Consider the following 22412-nt stretch of genomic DNA (forward strand, 5'->3'; position numbering starts at 1 on the left):
CGGGCATGATGAACAGGGTTTCTCGGGCCATGCTGGGCTCCTCAGGAAGAAGCGCGTCGGGGGCTGGAGGCAGGACTGCTCTCCGCCTGGGCCCCGCCTTCAGGCTGCGTGTCATCTCTCCCTTCCCAGGAGCTGCGGGTTATCCCCTGTACTCACCGCTTTCACAGGAAGTGCGTGGACCCCTGGCTGCTGCAGCACCACACCTGCCCCCACTGTCGCCACAACATCATAGGTAATTGTCCCCTGCATCCGTTGTTGCGGCAGGGTCGCTGTCCCTGCCGAGTGCCTAGCGGGTGTGTGGGACAGGCTACAGACTGGTGAGCGAGCGTTGCCCTCCAGACCTGGAGGTGTGGGGGGCCCTGGGTTTTGGAGTTCACCCGGCCTCCAAACCCTCAGGAGAGCCTGGCCCGCAGAGTCGCCCCGAGGTCACATTCTGGCTCTCCCAAGAACCGGCGTCCTGACCGTGAGCAAGGCAGCCGGCCTCTGCAGGCCTGAGGCCCACCGGCGCTTCGGCAGGAACGAGCGTGATGACGCTCCGGTGCCCAGCACCGCGGGGTCGTTCCCGCGCCCCAAGAGACGAGCGCCAGGTGGCGGGGCTGTGTTGTCGTCCGGCGTCCTGGTCCTACCGGATGAGGGGGCCGGGCTGCAGGCCGCACTCCGGAGAGCTGTTTTCCCGGGAGCGAAAGTGCCTTTCATCTTGGTGTCCTTATTGCTGGCTGCAGGCTCCCTTGGCGTCTTTGTCACGCCGAGCCCAGGGGAGGCGGGACGCGGGCCCTTACAGGTGTGGCTGCCCCGCAGCCGGAGGGGTGGCTCAGCCTCTGCGGGGTGGCCAGGTCTGGTGAGGGCCCAGCAAGGGCCCGCGTCCTGAGACGGGGCACGTGGGCCGTGACCGAGCCCGCCGCTTCGCTGTCTGCCCTCGGTTACCCCTCCGGCCCGCAGCACTAGCGTCCCCAGCCCCGCTCACTTTGTCGCCCCGCCTCTCCCCAGAGCAAAAGGGAAACCCGAGCGCCGTGTGCGTGGAGACCAGCAGCCTCGCGCGCAGCCGGCAGCAGAGGGTGATCTTGCCGGTGCACTACCCCGGCCGCGTGCACAGGACCAACGCCGTCCCGGCCTACCCCACCCGCACGAGCATGGACTCCCACGGGAACCCCGTCACCCTGCTGACCGTGGACCGGCACGGGGAGCAGGGCCTCTATTCGCCGCAGACCCCCAGCTACATCCGCGGCTACCCGCCCCTCCACCTGGACCCCGCCCTGGCCCCTCACCGCTGCGGCCTGGAGCACCGGGCCTACTCCCCAGCCCACCCCTTCCGCAGGCCCAAGTTCAGCGGCCGCAGCTTCTCCAAGGCAGCTTGCTTCTCCCAGTACGAGACCATGTACCAGCACTACTACTTCCGGGGCCTCAGCTACCCGGAGCCCGAGGGCCAGGCCCCGGCCAGCCTCGCTCCCAGGGGCCCGGCGCGTGCCTTTCCCGCGAGCGGCGGCGGCGGCGGCGGCGGCGGGGGCGGCGGCGGCGGCGGGGGCGGCCTGCTCTTCCCCACCGTGGTGCACGTGGCCCCGCCGTCCCGCCTGGAGAGCGGCAGCGCGTCGAGCTTCAGCTGCTACCACGGCCACCGCTCGGCGTGCAGCGGCTACCTGGCCGACTGCCCGGGCAGCGACAGCAGCAGCAGCTCCGGCCAGTGCCACTGCTCCTCCAGCGACTCCGTGCTGGACTGCACCGAGGTCAGCAACCAGGGCGTGTACGGGAGCTGCTCCACCTTCCGCAGCTCCCTCAGCAGCGACTACGACCCCTTCATCTACCGCAGCCGGAGCCCCTGTCGCGCCGGCGAGGTGGGGGGCGCGGGCGGCTCGGCCCGGGGGCCGCCCGAGGAGCTCCCGGCGGCCCACAGCCAAGGTGCTGGGCGGGGAGAGCCCTGGCCCGCGCCTGCCTCGCCCTCGGGGGACCAGCTGTCCACCTGCAGCCTGGACATGAACTACAGCAGCAGCTCCTCCCTGGAGCACAGGGGGCCCGCTAGCTCTACCTCAGAAGTGGGGCTCGAGGCTTCTCCCGGGGCTGCCCCAGACCTCAGGAGGACCTGGAAGGGGGCCCGCGAGGGGCTGTCGTGTGCCTGCTGCTGCGAGCCCCAGCCCTCCACACTGGAGCCCAGCGTCGCAGTGGCGGGGGGCAGCACGTCGTTCTTGGGCCCCACGGGCGGGGAGGCGCAGCCGGGGAGCGCCCAGGGCCTGCACGGCCTTCACCCAGACCGTTTGCCCAGGACAGAAGGGGTGAAGCGCGAGGGCCTGCCCTGCTGCTTCTATGAAGAGAAGCAGGTGGCCCGTGCCAGCGGAGGGGGCAGTGGCTGCTACGCCGAGGACTGCTCGGTGAGCGTGCAGTACACGCTTGCCCAGGAGCCCCCGCCCGGCTGCCCCCCGGGGGCCCGGGACCTGAGCCGGCGCATCCCCATCATTCCGGAGGATGTGGACTGTGACTTGGGCCTGCCCTCGGACTGCCAAGGGACCCATGGCCTCGGGCCCTGGGGTGGGACACTGGGCCCGGATGCCCTGCGGCCCCACCGAGGCCTGGGAGCCAGCCAGGAAGAAGAGCCTGTTCTTTGCTGCCAGGCCAGGGCTCCGCTCCCGCCCGGCTGCCCTCCGGAGGGTGCAGAGGCCGCCGGGGCCAGCTTTCCCGGGGCCCCCCAGGACACTCAGGAGTCCAGCGCCCCCGCCACCGAGGCTGCAGGTGAGAGCAGGAGAGCACAGTAGGCCAGAGTCGGGGTCCTCCTCTTTCTGCAGGTGGTTTTCTCAGTGACTTCCTCTGTGCCCCTGACTTTAAAAATGCCATCTGCACCTGATGACTTCCAAAGCATTAGTCCCCACCCCGGCCCTGCTCTGCGTTCCACTGCAGCGCTCTCAGATTCCTCCTTCTGCGTGCCGTCCCCCCCACCTTCCTCCAGGCTCCCCACCCAGGTGCTCGGGCTCAAACCCGGCACTCTCCTGGAGCCCGCCGCGCCCTCCATACTCCAGTCTCCTGGGCTTCTCATCCTGCCTGTGAGGACCACGTGGGCTTGTTTTTTGCCCCTCGTCCAGAAAATCGAATCCCCAGAAAAGTGAAACTTAGCAAAGGACGTGCAGAATCCAAGTCCAGAATTTTCATTCCATTCAGCAAACCTCATCAAGTTGCTCTAAAGTTTCCAAACATTTTGTGTCAGTAATAAACACTCCAGCACCTTTGACACATTCCACTTCCAGAGTATATCCCTAATTTATCTCCCCTGCATCCCCACCTGCTGTCTCCTCAGGCAGGCCCGTTTCCTCTCTCCGCGGCCAAGGCAGTGGCCTTCTGGTCTGCACAGGAGCCAGGAGGGGCTTTTTTTTTTTGAAATCTATGTCTTTACACTGGAAAACCCTTCAGTGACTTGCCATTACCTCTAAATTTTAAAAATATAAACCCCTCACCCCATTCTGTATGATCGGCCCCCTGCCTTCCCCTCGGACCACCTCCTGCTTCACTCACCTCCTTGCCACTTGAGCCTTCTGTGGCCTCTGCCCTGTTCCCCCAACAAGCCAAGTTCTTCCCAGCTTCCAGACTTCTCTGCCGCTTCTCCAGCTCTCCGCTGAAATCCCGCCCTCCAGCCCTGCCCCAGGTCACTATCACAGCCTCTCTTCCCTTTCCAGGCTATGGCAGGCTGAGGCTACTTGGTTCTGAGGTCTGTGGGCTCTGGGAAGGGATCTTCTCTGTTCTTCCCAGTGTCTACAGCAGTACCTGATGCTCATCTTCAGATGTTGTGTTTTCCTGCTACCTAAGGGCTTCCAGAAGTCTCTGTGCCTCCAGATGAGGGAGGCTGCCTGGCTGGGAGGCACTCGCGCCCCCAGCACAGCATGAGGATCTCTCAGCAAAGGAGCTTTGCTTCAGCCCTTTGCCCTATACACGGTCCATCTGGTGGTGTGAGCTGTCACTCCCTGAGAGCCTGTAACACCGGGGATGGGCACCCAAGTCCCCTGCCTGGACCCTGTGTGTTGTGCCAGTTCTGTCCCCTTGATGATTTGTCTCTCTCTCTAGGACAGAGATCTCCCCCAGCAGACGGCGGCACGGGAGCCTGAGCTCAGAAGGAATCTTCCGTGGAAATGGGGACTGTATGGAGACTCCCAAGCTCTGACTTCCTTCAGAAAAAAAAAAAAAAAAAAATTTTTTTTTTTTTTTTAGCTTTGACAAACACACAAAAGTGGTAATAAAGCGAGCCCTCCTTCTCAACCCAAAATGTGAGCCGCCTGTGGCAAACTGCCCCCACCCCTCCATTAACAAACCAACAGACAAAATTCTCTGAGTCTTTTGCCTCTTTTGATAACATGGTATATTCTGTTTTGTAAAGTGTGTGTGCTTGGGGTTCTGAGGTGTGTGGGATTGAGTTCTGTGCTTTGTTTTTTAAGATATTATATGTAAATGTAAAAAGTTATTTAAATATATATTTTAAAGAACCCTAGCCGCCAACTTTTGCTGAAAAAAAAAAAAAAAAAAAGAAATCACTGCTGCATTAATTGAACCACATCATGTGTAGATACTGTTGTCTCCCTGGAGGGAGCTCAGGCCTTTGAAAAGCTCAGGGCTACACCTGCCTTAGAAAATGAACCAGAAACTTGAAGTAAAGCTAGTTGATATGGGTACAAACTCTGAGGAACAATGCAATGCTGCCTCTTTCTTTCTTGTGGCAAATCCCAACGTACAAAGTTTCGGGTCTTCTCAGAAGCCGTACCTCTCCAGCCCACCCGTGTGGGCAGCTGACGGGAACAGCTAGGGATAGGGCGGAAGGTCTGCAGCTCTGAGGAGCTGGGACAAGCCATCACTACGCAAGCCCCAGGGTGACAGGGACGATTCAGCCCAGTGTTCCTCAGTCTGTTCCTTCGGGTCATCGTCTTGGGTAAAAGGACAGAGTTCACAATCCTGAAGTCGGGCTTCCTACCACTGGCTGAAGAAGTGGTTTGAAGGGGTGTGTGGGGACAGACACCCAGGAGGAATGTAGTTTTGCGGCCTTAGTGTCTGGGGGGTGGAAAGTGCTCTCAGTAACCCAGAGAAGGGACAGAGGGCGCTAGAGCGCGCCTGTGCCCATGGGTCCGTGTGGGCGCAGCCGTGTCCTTGGGCTGCCTTCCTGGGGACCCCACAGGGTCAGCACCGAGCTCCGTCTGAATGATACATTTCCCATCCCATTTCCCTCTGGAAGCACCGCTTCAGGGTTATTCAGCCCTCTGCCTCATGGCTGAAGTTGCTCATCTCGCCTGCAAATGTCTACTATCCTTTCTACCTAATGCACTATTACGTATTGATTCTCCATGAGACAGAGAAAGAGACTATCAGATAGTTTAGCCCCAAAGGGTAGGCTTTTGTATATTTTTCCAGCCTTTTGCTGTTCTTGTTTCCAAGAGGGAGGGAGAGTTTTAAAACCCAAACCATTTTTTAAAAAGATGTTTCCATTGTAAAAGGGAGAATCTATTTAAAGCTATTTCAGATCAGGGATTGTCATCCTTTTTGTCCAATGTACTTCTTGTTCTTAAGAAAGTTCTGTTTTTGTTTTTGTTTTTTTAAGAAGAAAATAAACCCATTAGCCCTTGTGTTGACTAACTCCTCTGGTCACTTTTACTCATCTTACTCATTTAGTGTCATCTGAAATGCTCATTTGCAGAACAGGAACCTCACCACCTTGCCCCCCCCCCCCCATAGTGGGGAAATAGAGACCACCCAGGGTTGCCATCAAAGACGTGATGACCCCTCTCCAGTCAGGCCAGGGTCCACACGAGAATATTTTTGACTGAGAATCGCACTGTATCCCAATCCTTTTTGCTTTTTTTTTTTTTTTTTTTTTAACCTAGTCTATGCTGAGGAAATTTACCTACTTCTAGCCAGGCTTTGAAAGAAATTCCAGCATCAAATGATCGAGCCATTTGCCATTTAGGAACTCAGTGCGGTGAGATTTGTCCTCCAGCCTCTGGGGTGCAGTCCCTGGGGGCTGCTCCCCCCGGGTCTATGCCCAGCACACCTGTTGGCGAGGGTGTGAGAAGCGTCTAAGCTGTCGACATGTGATCCGGGCCGCCTTTATTTCTCGGGCCAGGAGTAGCAGCTGCTGAGGACAACAGCTTGCATTACGTGGTTTTAGGGAAGGGGTGCGGGGAGGGGGGGGGTGGCTTCTAACATAAACTGCAAAAAAGCAGTTTATGTTGAGATTTTTGTTGTTTGTGGTTTTGTGTTTTTTGTTTGTTTGTTTTGCTTTGTTTTTAATGCCTTTGAGTGCGTATTCTCTCTCCTTTGCCTGAAACCATACCCCCAAAGTGGCTTTCTTTAGCCTGGTCTGGGAAACTACTCCTCAACGGCCTTAAGCAATAAATAGATGAGTAGATAATGTGGCTTCCACGGGGCTTATTAAAATAAATGTGTCCAATTTTCATTTGAAAGAGCAATAATTACAGATGGCAAAAGAAACACATTTTTGTAGTTTACAGGGCAGTAGAAGCAGAAAAATGAAAATGTTAAAACTTTAAATATCAGCCATTGTCTTAAATTTCTGTTGGCCCACCAGACAGGGAGGTCACCAGAATATAGTAACCAGCTATATTCTTGCCTCGCCGTTCAAATCAAAAGAAATGTCTTCTTTGAAGCTGTAAGACTCCGGTAATGAGGACCAGTATCTTTGTCGGGGGCCTGTCAGTGGTCTGTTGGGGTCTTATAGCCTTGGAAACTGGGAGCATCACATTTTCCATTGAGAATCACCACCCCACCCCACCCCCCAAGCCGGACTGTGACTGTTAGGCCCGGTCCCATGGCCCAGCCCTGGGTATGGGATGGCCATGTAAACTGAAGAGTACTGGAACCAGCTAAAAAATGGGGGTTTGGGAGTTCTGATCAACAAGGTACCTCTTTATGCTGGCTCTGACTCTCAATCTCTCCCACCTCTCTTGAAACCCAAGCCATTTTATAAAGCCCGATCTGCTGTCCCACCACTCAGACCCCCCCCTTATGTGCTGCTAGTTTCTACTCAAAGCTCATGCAGGACTAATGCTTTTAAAATGAGGTCTAAAAAATAATTACTAATCAGAGTATTATTTTTTAAACAGACCTGCCTTTTTCTATTCTTTATATAAACTATTGTGTTGGTCTAACAAGACACTATTTTGAAATGTTGTTTTTTTTTTTTAATTTCTCCCATAGCACTTAAAAGATATTTTGTAAAGACTTTGCTGTAAAGATTTTGTAATAAAATGGTCTAAGGGCTCCTTCTCCAACATTACCATTTTTTTAAATGTTTTAAAGGCTAGAAAACAACTTATGTATATTCTGTATGTGTATAGCAGCACATTTCATTTATGGAAATATGTTCTCAGAATATTTATTTACTAATATATTTATCTTAAGCCATGTCTTATGTTGAGAGTGTGACATTGTTGGAATAATCATTGAAAATGACTAACATGAGGCCCTGTAAATACATGATAATTGCACACAGATTTTACATATTTGCCGACCAAAAATGATTTCAAACAAGTTGTAGTCTTCTATGGTTTTGTAACAAATTGTACAAATGACTGTAAAAAAAAAAAATACAATTTTATCAAGTATGTGTTACATGTTGTCATTGCTCTGTTTGGTAAAGGTCTACAGATCCCACCAAGGAGAGGTTTGCACGACGCAGTGCCTTTAACTCTTCCGCCTTGTTCGCGTAAGCGTCTGGAGGATGTCCTCCCCTGGTAAAGTAGAGTTCGTGTTGTTGGGGCCTGGGGTGCTATCCTGAGAGAGCGTCTGCTACAGAGAGCGGGTGGGATTATGTCCTTGAGACGGTAGTGGCTTTTCTGCTCAGCCCTATGTGGAGGCTGTGAGGGAAACAATAGTCCGCTTTTTAAAAAATGAGGAACATGGGCCGTTGACTTCGTCTGCCTGGCTTTTTCCTGCCTTGGAAGACCGAGAGGCCCTCAAACCCCTATTAAGAAAAGGGGCTCGTAGGGAAAAGACCCCCAAGCATTTAGCCCTCGACATGACCTAATCATGAGAGTGGAGAAGGGCCACCAGTATGAAATGAATCTCGTACCCATTTGTCTTACTTCCCAGGGAGGCAGTTACTAATTTGTAAAGCACTCCGAGATTATGTGGAAGGTGCAAAGTGGTGTTTATTTTTCAGACATCTAGCAGAGAATATCCTAACCCCGTGAGCTCCCGTTCCTATTTCTCACTCTTTAATTTCGGCCATTTCTTGGGCACAGGCTCCTCGTGGACCCCCAGCTGCTTCCGGCCAGGCAGTGGGTCCTGGGCCCCTTGAGGAGTGGCAGCCCGGCTGTACAGAGCCTCCCAGAGCTTTTGTTTGATGGCCTTGCCCAGCTCCAAGCTGTACCTCTTGGGGGACCCGGAAGGATTCCACAGCATTGGCTCAACCACCGAGTGGTACAGAGCCCTGTAACCCTCTGCGGGGAGGCCGTGGATGGTTAGCTTGTCCTCCGACAAGTGCTGTCTCTTTCTGGTTTCGGGAAGCAACGCTTGGCCCTTCCAGGCCGCTGTCCCAGTGTCCCCGGGTCGGGCTTGGGTGGCAGCCACATGTTCAGCATATCTGCTCTCAAGATCTTGGCGGACGGTTACTTTTTTCTCCTTTGAACTTTCTTTACTCTAGCCAGGAAGAAAGCAGAGAAGTCAAAGCTAAAACTTGAGAAGGGAGCTCCGAATAATTATCTGGGATTTATGTCCCAGTGTCTTGGTTCCAGCCACCACCGCCATTTGTCTAGCGTGTTCTGGTTCCCTGAATTCCTTCATATATTCCCCATAACCCTGTAAGGTCAGCAGGAGACCATTTTTTTGTTTTGGGGTTTTTTTAAAGATTTATTTATTTATTTATTTATTTGAGAGAGCGAGAATGAGAGAGTACATGTGGGGGGAGGGGCAGAGGGAGAAGCAGACTCCCTGCCGAGCAGGGAGCCCGACGCGGGACTCGATCCCGGGACTCCAGGATCATGACCTGAGCCGAAGGCAGTCGCTTAACCAACTGAGCCACCCAGGCGCCCCAGCAGGAGACCGGTTTAAAGGCAAGGGAACTGGATTTGTTTGGCCCAAGTTGGCACAGTGAGAAGGTTCTTAACCACAGTGTCCTCTACTGAATGCCACGAAGGATCTTAGGCATTTCCTCTGCGCCAGGTTCTGTTCAAAAACCTTGTGCATTGTATTAACTCAACCCTCATGAAACCCTATGGGGGTGAGGCCGTTTTCCCCATTTTGTAGATGACAGAGAGCGAAGAGGCTAAGCCCCCGGGTGTCCTCAATTACAGTGAGAGCCGGGACTTGGAGCGGGACAGCCTAGCTCCAGGGGGCACTCTGAGCTCTGCCGGCCCCGTGGAGTGCTGGACCTCTCCAGACGTCAGGTTCCCCAGGTGGAAGTTCATGGCAAGATCTGAGGCTCACCTCCGGTGTTTGGGTGTGTGTGCCTAACGGCACCGCCCATCTCCGGGCCTTTCCCACCCTTATTTTCCCTTCACATCAAGTGTTTATGAAAGCCACTCCATCCTCCTGGAGAATAGGCAGAGGGTAGACGGCACGAGCCCAGATCGGGTACTCTCTCCATTACATCATGCCGCTGCCCCCAGCCCCACCTCCACAATCCTGTCTTTAACTTTAGGGTTTCCTTCCCCCTGTATAAATCTCTTAAGCATTAAGTGTTCCCGCACTTACATTGCCCTGTCCCCACTCCATCAAGTTTTCTCCACCCCCGGTACCTTGATGCCTCCTGCCGGCTTCCTGAGCCTCGGTGAGCCGGGGCGCTGCCCCACTGGCCGTCTGCCCTTGGAACCAGTGGAGTTTCTTATCCTGCCCCGTGGCGTGGCTCTTATTGCCAAATTGTCCTTGGACTTTAATCTCTTCGAGGGCTTTGCTTCTCCAAACCTGCTTGGTCCTGGGCAACATTCATCCTTCAGTTGTCGCCTGAGCACCAGCTTAATCAGGGAGAACGAACTGGCGACTAAGGGATCCTTTACAACTTCCCAAGAAGAGGTGGTCCTGGGTGCTGGGGTATTGATGTTCTGCTTTGCACACATCCTGGCCGTCCAGATGTTGGTGAGGGTCCGTGAGTCCACATAGCAGTCCTGAAGCCTGGTGTTCAGCAAGATAGACTGACGGAGCCCATAGGTGGGGAGGCTGGGATCCCGTCTCACATAGATGGGATGCTAGAATTACAAGGGGAGAAAAAGGAATAAAAAAAAAGAGATCAGTTCTCAAGCAGAGACTAGAAGGCCTAATACAAACAATGTTTTACACATCATTCCTTCTATGCAGCTCTCAGAAATCTATCCATCTGCTCTCCTGCTCACCAGAGCATCTTGTACCAAGTAAGGAAACAAGGTCACGATGATATTCAGGCTCTCAAAGAACATAGCCATGCTTGGGCTGGAAGCAGAGGTTTAGGGAGCATTTACAAGGAATCAAAGACAATTCCTGTCTGCTGCAAGGCTTAGGGACCTGTGGCAGGAAAGGAATGGGGATGGGATCACTTGTGATTCCTATTGGAGCTGTAGTCACCCTTCGACCAGGCTGCAAGACAGAAATGACACCACGTAAAGTTCTGCCAAACCCTGAACACACTTTCTAATCAGACCACCATGAGCCAAGAAAGGCTGCTCAACAGGGAAATACTGGGGCCCATAAAGGCAAAAGCTCAACGTAAGTGACGCAGACCTCCGTTTCCTGGGACCAGCCAAGAACAAGAGAACAATTTGGATAGAATTAGAATCACACACTTAAAGAGACCTGGCCTTCTAAGAAATGTCATCTATAAAAAAAAATAAAATCACCTTACCATTATTTCGGTTGCCTTAAATTTTATTTTAGCTAGCTTAGTAGGGGGAAGAAATATGTATTTTCTTTTCCCTTTTTCTCTTTTGCTTTTTTTGATTGTTGCTGTTGTTTTGCTTTGGTTTGTTTTAATATTTCTAGTCACCTGTCTTTCTCTGCCTCAGTCATGTATGAGCAAATTGCAGTTTGTTTAGATTTTTGGCTCACACGCAGGCAGTTTTGAACCATGATCTCTAGTATTTGTGATGTCACTTTGGTTTGTGATGTGGGGGTGGGTGGGTGTTACATCATCAGATTTTATAGTTAAATTAGGCTGGAAGAAGTTCTATTTTGTTGTGCTTGCAGCCTCAGGAGCTGGCGAAGCGCTCATTTCCCTCCAGAAGGGCTTGGGTGAATTAGGAAGGTCCTAACGTTCTTAAGAAGCATTGCTTTGCACACAATGGGAGTCAAAGATGCAGACTGTGGTTGTGGATGCAGGTAGTGAGATAGATCCTTACATGTGCAAAAGTGGCCTTCTCGGTCCGTGCACATAAAGAAGGTACTGTTACATTCTCAGAATAGCTGCCAAGGTTAGGGACCAGAAATGAAAGAACACGTTCCTGCCGCCCTGGGCACCTCTCCCTACATGTCTCTCCCTGGGAGACTACATGGTTTCTGGGATGCGGTTTTATTTTACATCCCCTGGCAAATTCAGTAATTAGAGCTGTTAGCAATGTCAAGGGCTTGAAACGGGAACAAAGACGCTTCTTCCTGGTAACTCTTGGGCAATGCCTCGCTCCTTATCAGGTGCTCGTCCTGTTGGTGGTTTTGAGTTTTTATACACAAAATGCCAAAGGAGGCTCCCTCCTGAGGGGGAGGAGAGGGAAGGGATGGAAAAACAGAGTATGAGGCTGGCAGGAGCTCCTGGAATCGTATGTGTTGCCTGTTTGATTTTTCTGAGTGTTGTCCCAGGAGTGAATCAAAGTCTGCAGGCAGACCGCACCGCAGGCCACGGTGGAACCACCCCCAGGCCAAAGGCATCTGGACCCACAGACGCTTGGGAAGACAATGGGGCCCATTCAGTGGGGAGCCCTGGCCTCACCTCCCAAGAGGTGGGTCAGTTTTAGAGCAGGGTGCTGGAAAAGGGTTTGTCTCTGGGAAGGCCTTGCGCATGTCTGGAGATTGGGCAGGCAAGCATCCTTTCAAAGCTGGTGAATCCTGGAGGGGTGGCACCAGGCTCTTGGGCCACTGTCTGCCTTTGCCCTGTGTGGGCAGGGACAGAAGGGAACTCCCGGGCAAGAAAGGAATTCTGGGAGTAGCTCTTCTGTTTCTCCTCTCGAGGCTGGCCTTCCCACACCTCCTCTTTCCAGATACTCATCTGTTATATTTACTTTCCTAGGCCTTCTTTACTCAATGCCTGGCCAGGTGACACCACTCAGACTCTGAGGAACGTGCTGAATCTCCCTCTTCCGGCACAGAGCTGTTCACACTCTTAACTTCAATCAAAATCTGCCTCCTCCCCCTGCAGTGTAACTCACTCCCAGTAGGTAACCCCCATGCTCCTTAGAACTAACCCAGGGTAACGTGGCTTGTGCTATTATTCCTCCTACATCAGTAAAATCTGAATTTATCAAAAGCTTGCCATAAGCCAGGCACTGTTCCAGGCACTTCCCAAGCATCATCTCATGAAATGCCACCAACAGTCTTATGAGTTTGGGCACTGTCACCAGCCCTACTTTACAGATGAAGAAACTGAGGCACAGGTTGCTCGAGAACCATGCCCCAGATCCCAAAGCCTAGTAACCAACAAAGGCTGGTCTCAACCAAGGTCTACACCACCCTTGCTCTTCACCACTCAGAGCTATCACTGTGATGCTTTGCCTCTCATCTGGTCAGCCCATCCACATACCACCCCTGGGCCCAGTTCTAGTCCTATCCTTGACATGAGATCTTCTCTGGGCTCACGAGGTGGTCTGCCCGAGTTGACATCCCAGATCCATCTCTCGATGGGCAAGTGAATTCACATCTCTGAACCTTACTCTCCTTATCTGTGAAATGGGGATAGTAACAGTGCGAACCCCAGGATCACTGTGAGGATGAAATGGGACAAAGCATGGGAGGCCCTCGGTATGGCTCCTGGCACACAGGAAGCCTCAATAAATAATTTTCTTATTAATATTATTACTGTGGCCCATTCGCTCAGCTGACCCTTTCTTGAGCCCCTGTTGCCCGCGGTATGAGTGACATAACTCAACATTTGATATGAACCTCATCTCGGGTCCTTCATGAGGCCAAGCAATGAGCCTCTTGAAGTGGGGAATGATTCTGATCTGACTTGGGTAGCATGACATTTCTCTTCCCAGGATCCACCTTCACTAAACATTTGTCAGATACCTCAACCTCACAGAAGTGCTATATTTACAGGAGCTACATTTCCCTCTGGTTGTGGGAGTTGCCCGGAATATCTCGTGCTTCCTGAGATGGCAAGGAGAGAGGGTACCTGAGGATATACTAAGGAAAGTGACTGGTCTTTAACAGAGATTGTTCAGAATTATAAAGTCAAGATAGAAAGACTCTATTTGGTCCAGGGTCCCGAGACTATGGGGCAAGAGTTTCCACCATTGGTGCCAACACTTGGTCCAGAGAACCTGGGGTTGAGGCAGCAGGGCTTCGGTGTAGTTGAAAGGACTATTCCTCAGTTTGATTCTCCAATGAACCTTTTTATTCCGCTGAGCTCAGTCTAGATAGCCTTTATTTTCCACCGATTGTTTGGAGCTGTACTTCCTGACATATCTAAACCACCACTTCTATTTGGAAACACATCTGCCCTTCTTTGATGCCTGGCCAAGCTTTCCTCACCATATTTTTAGCTCCTATAATCTTTCTTCTTCTTTCTTTCCTTGACTACTACCTTTCTTCTCTTTGATTCCTCTTTGCTCCCACTCTCCTTCTGGAAGGTCCGTTGATAACGAGGAAATCGAGCCAATTCATAATTATTCTCGTCTTCCCCCTTCATGCCCCATCCCCAAATTCTAGTGGAATTTAGTTGTTTCTAATTTCCTTGGAAGATGTTTTTATTTTAATACCCAAGCAGTAAACTTCCACACCCATGTGGGAACGTATCTGAGGTTTGTGATGTAGAAGGTTTAGGAAAGAAGAGAAAAACTTTGGATGAGAGAATTAGAGAAGATTCCTGAACCATGATGCAAACTCAGAGGACCAGTGATTTAAACCACATGTGCTGAACGTGCACCTATCATGGGCCAAGTATGTGAAATAAGGGTGCCCTGCTCACCCTGGCACCCCTTCCCACCGGACTCAGTTCTCTGACGGGGCCACCTGGATGCCTCTGATCGATTACGTTCAAAACAAAATTCCTTCGTTACCCTTATCCCCATCAGAACAAGCAAACCACTACTTCTCTTGAGTTTCCCATCACTAGCTTTCTGACTCAGAAATCTGAGACAGGATCGGTAACAGTATAGTGCTGAGCCGAGCCAGAGGCTAAAGATTCTTGATATTTCGTGCAGCATGAATTTCGGGAGGGCACTAATTTATCTTCTTAAAGATATTGCATTGAAATAATGTTTATGAAATACATTTAGTATATTTTTACAACTTATTAAATAATATTTATTTATTTATCTTGATTACTGAGTTTTTTGGGCCCCTTAAAGTTGTGTGCCCGACGTGAATGCCTCACTTGCCTCACCCTAATCGTGCCCCTGGACCACTCGGTAAGTATTTGTTGCCAGAACCCCAGAAGGACAAGTAGGCAATTCACCAATGTAGGAATCTAGTCCTGGAGTCCCACCGCCTGGGTTCAAAGCCCAGCTCCGCCACTATGTGACCTTTGGGCAAGCCATTCAACCTCTCCGTATGAGGGAGGTGGTGAGGGTGCCTTTCTTCTAGGGCTACTGGAAGCATTGTGTGAAGTGTGACGGCAAGCACCATACCCTGCCTAGAGTTTAGCAACGTCCTCGGTAAATGTTTGCTCTCGTTGTTATTAGAATTGGACTCCTTACCCAGGGCTCTCTCCACAACATGGTGCCTTTTGAGCAGAAATTATTCCAACGGGAGTTTCAAAGATACCAGGATCCCCTAAACTCCACCCTGAGCTCTCCCAGCTTCTTGGCAAATCCTGCTGCCCTCGGAGGAATTGAAGGGCTTGACGGCAGAGCATAAGTAGGCAAACAGACAGACACCAACATTTTCCTGGAGGCCCAGGGGCTGCAGTCAATGTCCTCACTCTCTCCATGAAATAAATCCGCTAAGCGGCTGAGGCATGTGAAGCATTGAAATGAATATCTTAGGCTTCTTCTTGCCAGGGGCCGGGACCACGTAACTGAGCAAAGACCTTGAGCTGTTAAGTGCCCTGACCTAGACCCACTAGGCTATATTTTTAGCCTCTGTGCACTGTTTCCTGTGCTGGGCTTTAAGCTAGCAGAGAGGGGAGGGAGGCCTAGGGAAGGTCAGAGGGATGTTCCTTAGAGCAGCCAGCGGGAGAGGGGCTTGAACACTGTATCTGAGTTCTGTTGTACAAGCCAGCTTCGCGGGGTGGGCAACCTGCGTCACGTCCCCCAAGTCCAAAGGGCCCCACACTTGGTTTAACGCTCCGTCATAGGCATCTTAAAATTCTTAATCATTTTGAACAAGGGGCCCCAGTTTAATTTCTCACCCAGCCCTGCAAATTACGTAGCCCATTCTGGATTCTGGTTGGACACAAGGCCAAGAGAACCAACCGAAGGGAGGGGCTGGTACCCACTCAGCAGGAGTGTTTTCCTGCAGGGGGGCAGGACAGGCTGAAGCTACTCTCAGGAGGCATAAATCCCCAGACTTGGCCACATCAACCCTATTTTGAACCTCTTGTCTGCGCCTTCCTATTTCCTCCTCAGATACCAGGATGAGATGCCAAAGAACCTTGTAAACTGTAGAGAGCTGTGTCCTGCTTTGCTACTATGTTTCCCTGCACTCTGTTTAAAACAATTCACAGACCATTCTCCGTCAACATCATTTGCTTGTCTCTGTAGAACTTTTTGCTCTCTGAAATTCACATTATTTCTAGGAGGAAGGGACCAGCTTGTCTTACTGGTGCTCTGGGTATGTTCCTCACTGAATAGTTGTTGAATGGAGGAAGGTTCGCCTTTATTGAGTGTCTGCTTTGGGCTGATGTTTTCACCTGCTGTTCTCATTTCATTCTCCTTCAAGGTGCTCCTCCTGCCTGCACCTTCAAGGACGCATGTTACAGGTGAAGAGTTCTCAGGTCCTGCTGGAGGAAGGTGGTTTGGGAGGTGGAAAGGGTCCAAGATGGTGGAGAGGAGAGGGTGAGTTGGAGACACCAGGTGAGATGTGGAGGATGGGGGGGGGAGCTGGGCACTGGGTGAGGGGTGTCCCCTTGAGCCAATAAGGAGCCCAAGAGGATCCCTGAGCTCAGGAAAGAGACAGTGAAAACAATGAGTGAACAAGATTCTTCTTGCCGTGGCTCTGGGTCCTGTGGGTGGAGAGGGACCAAGATTGAGAGGCCTCGTGGGAGGTATCTGCACCTTTGGGGCCCGGTCCTGGAAACAGCTGGGGAGCAGGTTGTGGGGAAGCAGACCCTGGGAGTGGGCGAGGGGGCGCAACGTCCGCGTACCTAAGGCGGGCCGCGGAGCCCGCGGGGCAGGGACCGCCCCAGCCCCGCTCTGGGTGCGGCGAGTCTGCACAGGAGGGCAGAAGCTCCCGCCGCCGCGCAGGGCACAGGCCCGCACTTGCAAGCCCGGGACCAGGGACTTGAAAGCGGCCGGCGCGCCGCCCAGACCTGCCCCGAGGGGCGTCGCCGCGGTGCTTTAGGCGGGAGCAGAAGGAAAACCCCCTCTGCCTGGGGGAGTGCGGGGGAGGAGGGAGGCCCGGGACAGACCCAGAGTGCAGCCGGGGAAGACCTTGGGGGCGGGGGCCCGAGAGTTTCAGTCACGCGCTCTCTGGGCCTCAGTACCCCAGTCTGTAAGAAAGCTTCATTGCCCCGTCCACTTCCGGACTCTATGCTGGGCGCTTTACTTTCTTCTATCTCATCGAATCTTGTGACGGCCTTGTATTATTCCCATTTTGCAGACGACGGAAGCTCAGACAGAGCAGGAAACTTGCCCCAGTTGACAAAGGATGTGCGATACGATTCGGAACCAGGGTTCAGTATGCTGCCTCCTTTGTGGCTGCAAGAACTGGGATGGTAGAAGGAACTCACCGTTTACTAAGCTCCTGCTGTGCGCGTGTGAAAGTTCCCATGCATTGCCTCATTTAGTACAACTGATTTGGGAGTATGCTATCAACGCCCCCATTTAACAGATGAAGAAACTGAGGTAAGAGAGCTATTTTTTCTTAAACCTACTCAAGGTCTTACAGGTGACCGCGTGGAATGTGAACCCGGACAGAGTGATTCCAGAGCGCTCTTTTTTAAGAACTTTTTTTTTTTTCCTAAAGATTTTATTTATTTATTTGATAGAGAGAGAGACAGCGAGAGAGGGAATACAAGCACGGGGAGCGTGAGAGGGAGAAGCAGGCTTCCCGCAGAGCAGGGAGCCTGATGCGGGGCTCGATCCCAGGACCCTGCGATCATGACCTGAGCTGAAGGCAGCCTCTTAACCTACTGAGCCACCCAGGGGCCCCAGAGCGCTCTTTTTTAAACTACTACGTTGAGCCAAGCAGGGAAAAGCGGTTTGCAAACTGCTGTTCTGATTATTACCGCTGCGGTTGAGCCCGCGCTGTGGGTCACGACCTGAGTGAGGGTGGAGCAAGGGTCACTGGGCGCCCGGCCTGCTCCAACCTAGCCAAAGCTCCGCGTGGGCACTGGGAGGCGGAGCCCCGGACCCCGCCCCTCACCTGCTGGTCCCGCCCCTCGGTCGGACCAATAACGTGCCCCGTGGGGGCGGGCCCAGGTGTGGAAGGGCGTGTGGGCGGAGCCTGGAGCGTGAGTGGCAGGCGCGGCGCGCGCTCCGGGAGGGGAGGGCGTGCGCAGTCGGCTCCGCCCCTCGGGTCTCGGGGCTGAGCCGGGCGGGCCCCGCACGGCCGGGGCGGTGGCGGCGCTGGGGAGGGCGGGCCGGGGCGGGGCCACGCCCGAGCCCCGCGTCTCGCTCCCATGGCCGCCCCCGGCTCCCCGCGCTGCCCCCTCTCCCCCGGGCCGCGCCCCGGGGCCCCGCACTGACGGCCCATGGCGCCGCCCGCCGCCCGCCTCGCCCTGCTCTCCGCCGCCGCGCTCACGCTGGCGGCCCGGCCCGCGCCCAGCCCCGGCCTCGGCCCCGGACCCGGTGAGTGAGCGAGCCCCGGCGCCCGCCCTGCGCGGAGCTCGCCTGAGGGGCGACGCGGGCCGGCCCGCCTTGGGGGGCCCAACCACCTAGCTCCTACTTCCCGGGACTCCTTCTCCCAGCCTCTCAGCGACGCCCCCCGGCCGGGGCGGTCCCCCGCCTCGGAACCCGGGGCTTCCCCCGCAGTCCCTCAGTGACGCCCCCCGGGGCCGGGCGCCCTCTTTGCCTCAGGACCTACTCCCGGGATCCCTTAGCCAAACTCCTCAGCTAGGCCTCCTGGGCTGGGTCGTCTCCTCAGCCTGAGGACCCAGGACCCCCTGCCCAAGTTTCTCAGCGACTCCCCCCGGGCCGGGATGCCCCCTCTGCCCCAGCACCTCCCGGGATCCTGCCCTGTCTCTCAGCGACGCACCCCGCCTCGAGACGCTACACCCCCTCCCCAAGCCCCTCAGGGACTCCCCCGGGGCCAGGATCCCCTCCGCAAGCCCCACGGCGACGCCCCGGCGCCCCGCGCCTCCCGGCTCAGGAGCTGGTGCGGAGGCGAGCGCAGCGGACAACCAGCCTCTCTGCCCCGTTCCCGGCTGCGTCCGCTTGCCCGACACTACTTTCTGCCTTGCGAGGAGTCGAGTTGACTTGCCCGCCCTGCAAGAGGCAGGTCCGGGTCGCCGGACGACCCGCTGTATCCAGCCGGGACTCCTCTTTACCTCCCGGGCCGCTTTGAGCCTCCCAAAACTCAGGTGCGGGCCTTGCTTGGAGAGAGGAAAAGAAGGGGTGATGGGAAGCCTCCCCTACAGATCTTAGGGTGCTTATCCCGAAAGCGCAATGCAGAGCCCCATTTCCCAGGTAATCCTACACTTTAAACAGGGTCACCCACTCCCCAGGCCAAGGCCAAGGACATGTCTCCCTGAGGTGGGGCCCTGGACTAGGATGGAAGCTGGGACTTTGCTTAGCTTCCATACACACCCTTCTTTGCAGCAGAACTTTTTCCAAGTTGAAGAGCAGGCACGAGGGCGTTGTCTGGCCCAGTTACATTTCTCTGCAGGTTGTTTGGGTGTTGAGAATTGGGCATTCGTGAAAGGGACGGGAAGGGTTCATTACCCGTTTGCCGGAGTAGGAAAACCGGCTGAGGGTTCTCCACCCAAAGTCGCAGACTGTGATGTTGGAAAGACAGGATTTTGTTGCCGAAGGAAAACTCAAGAGTTGCTTTGTTTACTTACCAGCTTGGATGAGTGAAAATGATAGGACTGGGTGTTGTCACTTACTATGTGATTTTGGGCCATGACTCAGCTCTCTAAGCCTCAGTTTCCTCATCGGTAAAGGAGGGATAGCGAGAACTCCCTTTACCTGGTGTTGTGAAGATAAAATGATATACTGCAGGTAACACCCACATATAGAAGGCAGCCAATAAACATTTTAATAATACTTTTTATAGTGCTTCACAGTTCACCAAGTGCTAGACACCTCATTTGCCCTGAGATTGCTATGAGCTTCCAGTCTGATTAAGCCCTGTAAAAGGCAAACCTTGGCTTTAGATCAGTAGAAGGGGGTCTCCAAGTACTGTAAACCTTAGGCTCAAGAAGTGGTTTCTGAGTGATCGGCAGCTTTCAAGGGGACTACTACAAAAACTGCTACAGAAGTTTGATCACTTCTGCTATTTGCTGTATGTGAGGAATGAAGGAGGAACTTTCTGAGAGCCAGGATATGTCAACATAGCTGTAACCTAGTAACCCCTCAGCTCCACTTTGCCATCTGTGTGGTCAGGATTTAATGTCCTCCACGGAGAGAGAGGTATGGGTGGAAATAAACTGGTTCCCCTTCTGGAAAGGGCAGAGTAGTAGTTAAGTGAGCCAGCTCTGCTTGTGTTTGTTAAAAAGTGTTAAGTGAGCCAGCTCTGCTTATGTTTGTTAGAAGGTGGCATCCTCTCCTCAGGCACCTTTGCTTTGCTAGGAGGGGTCAAATATAGCAGCTCTTAGGCAGTTTGAACTTCAAACCTTGGTGCACTTTTATTTAGGAGTCCGAGTTAGGGACAAATAAATAACCATTGTGAGATGATTTATGATAAGTGGCCCAAGTTCCTGCCTCAGTAAGCCTCACCAGCAATTTTTCCTACCATCCAGGTACACCAGGGCTTTAGTGACTTTTCCTTTTTAGTTCCAGAAGCAGTTTTAGGGAGATACCACATGGTCTAAAGCATCACATCCTGTCCCAAGGCTGTCTACTAGTTTTTTAAATCCTTGTGGATATGCCAAACTTACCATTTTACATTTTTTGATACTGTAATTTTCTCTAAAATTTTGTGGATGGAAAAAAGTATTTCAATACTTATAGTCTGCACAATTTTGTAATATTTAAATTACTGGTGGTTTGCATTTTTGAATGCTGACTTTATAAAAACAGTTAGCTCATTCCCCATCAATGCTAGTTCTAATTACAGTGTATAACCAACCCCAAATGATCTCCCTTCTCCTCTCCATTCTTCCTGAGATTCTCTCCCTTTCTTCACAACTGATAAGGAGGAAGGCAGAGGTTGATAGTGGAATCTAGACTCCCTTTTCAAGGAGGAAGGCAGCCAGGGCCATAGGGCTGATGGGCTCTCTGAAGTGGGCTCCCGTCTGGAATTTACTGACCTGTAGGGGAGAGCCTAGAGGTAGGAAAAGCAGAGAAGTCTGGGTAGAATTGTGCTATTTGAGTTTTCCACCTAAGGCAAGCTACCTGCTTGGGTTTTCACTTCATTTGGGTGCTGTCAGGTGTGCCCCAACAGAGCTTCTCAACTCAGGTTACATTTGCTGTGAACACCTTTTATGATGCTCATTCTCCTCTAAATCCTCCTCTAGCATTCATCCTGTTAGCCAGCAGTATGTCTTGCCACAAAACCCACGAGTTCGGTGAACAGTGAGAGCTTCCTACTGTAGAGAGCCCTATCCCTCTTAGGGACATCATTAATGTTAGTTTACCTGAATGCAACACAGGGGCTGATAGGAGTAAAGTGAGCTGACATGCTTTCATACTTTTATGTCGACCCATTATTTTTATGCTTTGAGTATTTTAAGAAACAAAAACTGTCAAAACTGACCTGATATCAAAGAACTCTGATGTTTTTATGAAAATTTGTTTTGGCCTCTAGACAAATCTATTTAAATGTTTGAGATATGCAGTGAAACCTTTTATAAATCTGAAAGCAAAAAAGAAGTTCCATTTAGGCTCACTACTAATAAACAGCAAGTTGGTGTACTTAATATAGATATTATTGATAATATCACTTTAGCATAGTTGAAGCAACAGCAATAAATGATGATGAAGATAAAATGTATTGCTTGAAATAACTTCACAATATACAGATTAGGTATTTTTGGTGATGGGCAATATAACATCTTTAGTTTAGAATTTGGGGTCCTATAATGAGGCTCTAGGTCACGTGTTGACAGACATGTTTTTAAAGGCCAGACAGTAAATAATTTGGGCTTTGTAGGCTCTGTACTGTCTCTGTTGCAGTTATTCTACTCTGACTTTGTAAGGCAAAAGCACCAGAGACAAATATAAATGAATGAGCATGGCTATGTTCTAATAAAACTTTATGGACACTGAAATTTGAAAATTTCATATAATTTTCATATGTCACAAAATATTATTCTTTTGATTATTTTCAATCATTTAAAATTTAAAAAACCACTCTTAGCTCATGGGCTGTACAAAACCAGGGAGTAGGTCAGATTGGGCCCGAGGTATACTTTGCCAAGGTGTGCTTTAGGTCCATATGTATTGATTTTTTTTCCAGTGTTCACTGGTCTGGAAAGGTGAAAAGGAGACCTGGTTTTGGTGAATAAATGAACCCTTTACATTTTGCTGTTTACTATTTTTAAGAGACATACAGGAAAAATGGTTAAAATGGTGTATTTTATGTATATTTTACTTAAAGATACATGAGGGGAAGTTCATGCACGTACATTTGGATCTTTAATAATACTTTTTTTTTAAAAAAGATTTATTTATTTATTTGAGAGAGTGAGAAAGAGAGAAAGAGTACATGAGAGGGGGGAGGGTTAGAGGGAGAAGCAGGCTCCCCACCGAGCAGGGAGCCCGATGCGGGACTCGATCCCGGGACTCCAGGATCATGACCTGAGCCGAAGGCAGTCGCTCAACCAACTGAGCCACCCAGGCACCCCGGATCTTTAATAATACTTTTAAAAAATGCCTTAAAAAGAAATTCGGTATGGTTCAGTGTGTGCAACATACAGAAAATAGTGTCTTCCTTGGAACCGGCCCATGGTTTGTTCAACTATGCAGATGTTGCTTGGAGCAAACGGTTGAGAGATCCGTTTCTCAGAGGGAAGCCCAGGCAGCAGGTGGCACCAGCCTGAGACACAGAAAAACAGCCAG

The 22412-nt window shown here is 52.0% G+C and overlaps 3 protein-coding genes across 5 annotated transcripts in view; 2 read left to right on the forward strand and 1 right to left on the reverse strand.

The window, feature by feature from the left end:
- ZNRF3 (zinc and ring finger 3) overlaps nucleotides 1–7377 on the forward strand; it is a 153097-nt gene extending 145720 nt beyond the window's left edge. For both annotated transcript variants that reach the window (XM_035017283.1, XM_035017282.1), the window contains exons 7-9: nucleotides 130–232; nucleotides 988–2718; nucleotides 4039–7377. In XM_035017283.1, the coding sequence (XP_034873174.1) occupies nucleotides 130–232; nucleotides 988–2718; nucleotides 4039–4079 (1875 nt within the window). In that variant the 3' untranslated portion in view covers nucleotides 4080–7377. The remainder of the gene's footprint in view (nucleotides 1–129; nucleotides 233–987; nucleotides 2719–4038) is intronic.
- Nucleotides 7378–8178: 801 nt separating this feature from the next.
- On the reverse strand, nucleotides 8179–10373 carry CUNH22orf31 (chromosome unknown C22orf31 homolog). Its single transcript, XM_035016722.1, has 3 exons — nucleotides 10305–10373; nucleotides 9714–10160; nucleotides 8179–8616 (listed from the first exon to the last, which is right to left on the reverse strand). Exons 1-3 carry the CDS (start codon nucleotides 10371–10373, stop codon nucleotides 8179–8181), a joined length of 954 nt encoding a protein of 317 aa, XP_034872613.1.
- Nucleotides 10374–17926: 7553 nt separating this feature from the next.
- The window catches only part of KREMEN1 (kringle containing transmembrane protein 1), a 67661-nt gene continuing 63175 nt past the window's right edge, over nucleotides 17927–22412 (forward strand). For both annotated transcript variants that reach the window (XM_035017284.1, XM_035017285.1), the window contains exon 1: nucleotides 17927–18041. In XM_035017284.1, the coding sequence (XP_034873175.1) occupies nucleotides 17945–18041 (97 nt within the window). In that variant the 5' untranslated portion in view covers nucleotides 17927–17944. The remainder of the gene's footprint in view (nucleotides 18042–22412) is intronic.

The sequence above is a fragment of the Mirounga leonina genome, unplaced genomic scaffold, assembly GCF_011800145.1.
Source record: "Mirounga leonina isolate KUSES-001 unplaced genomic scaffold, KU_Mleo_1.0 Mir_171, whole genome shotgun sequence".
Lineage (NCBI taxonomy): Eukaryota > Metazoa > Chordata > Mammalia > Carnivora > Phocidae > Mirounga > Mirounga leonina.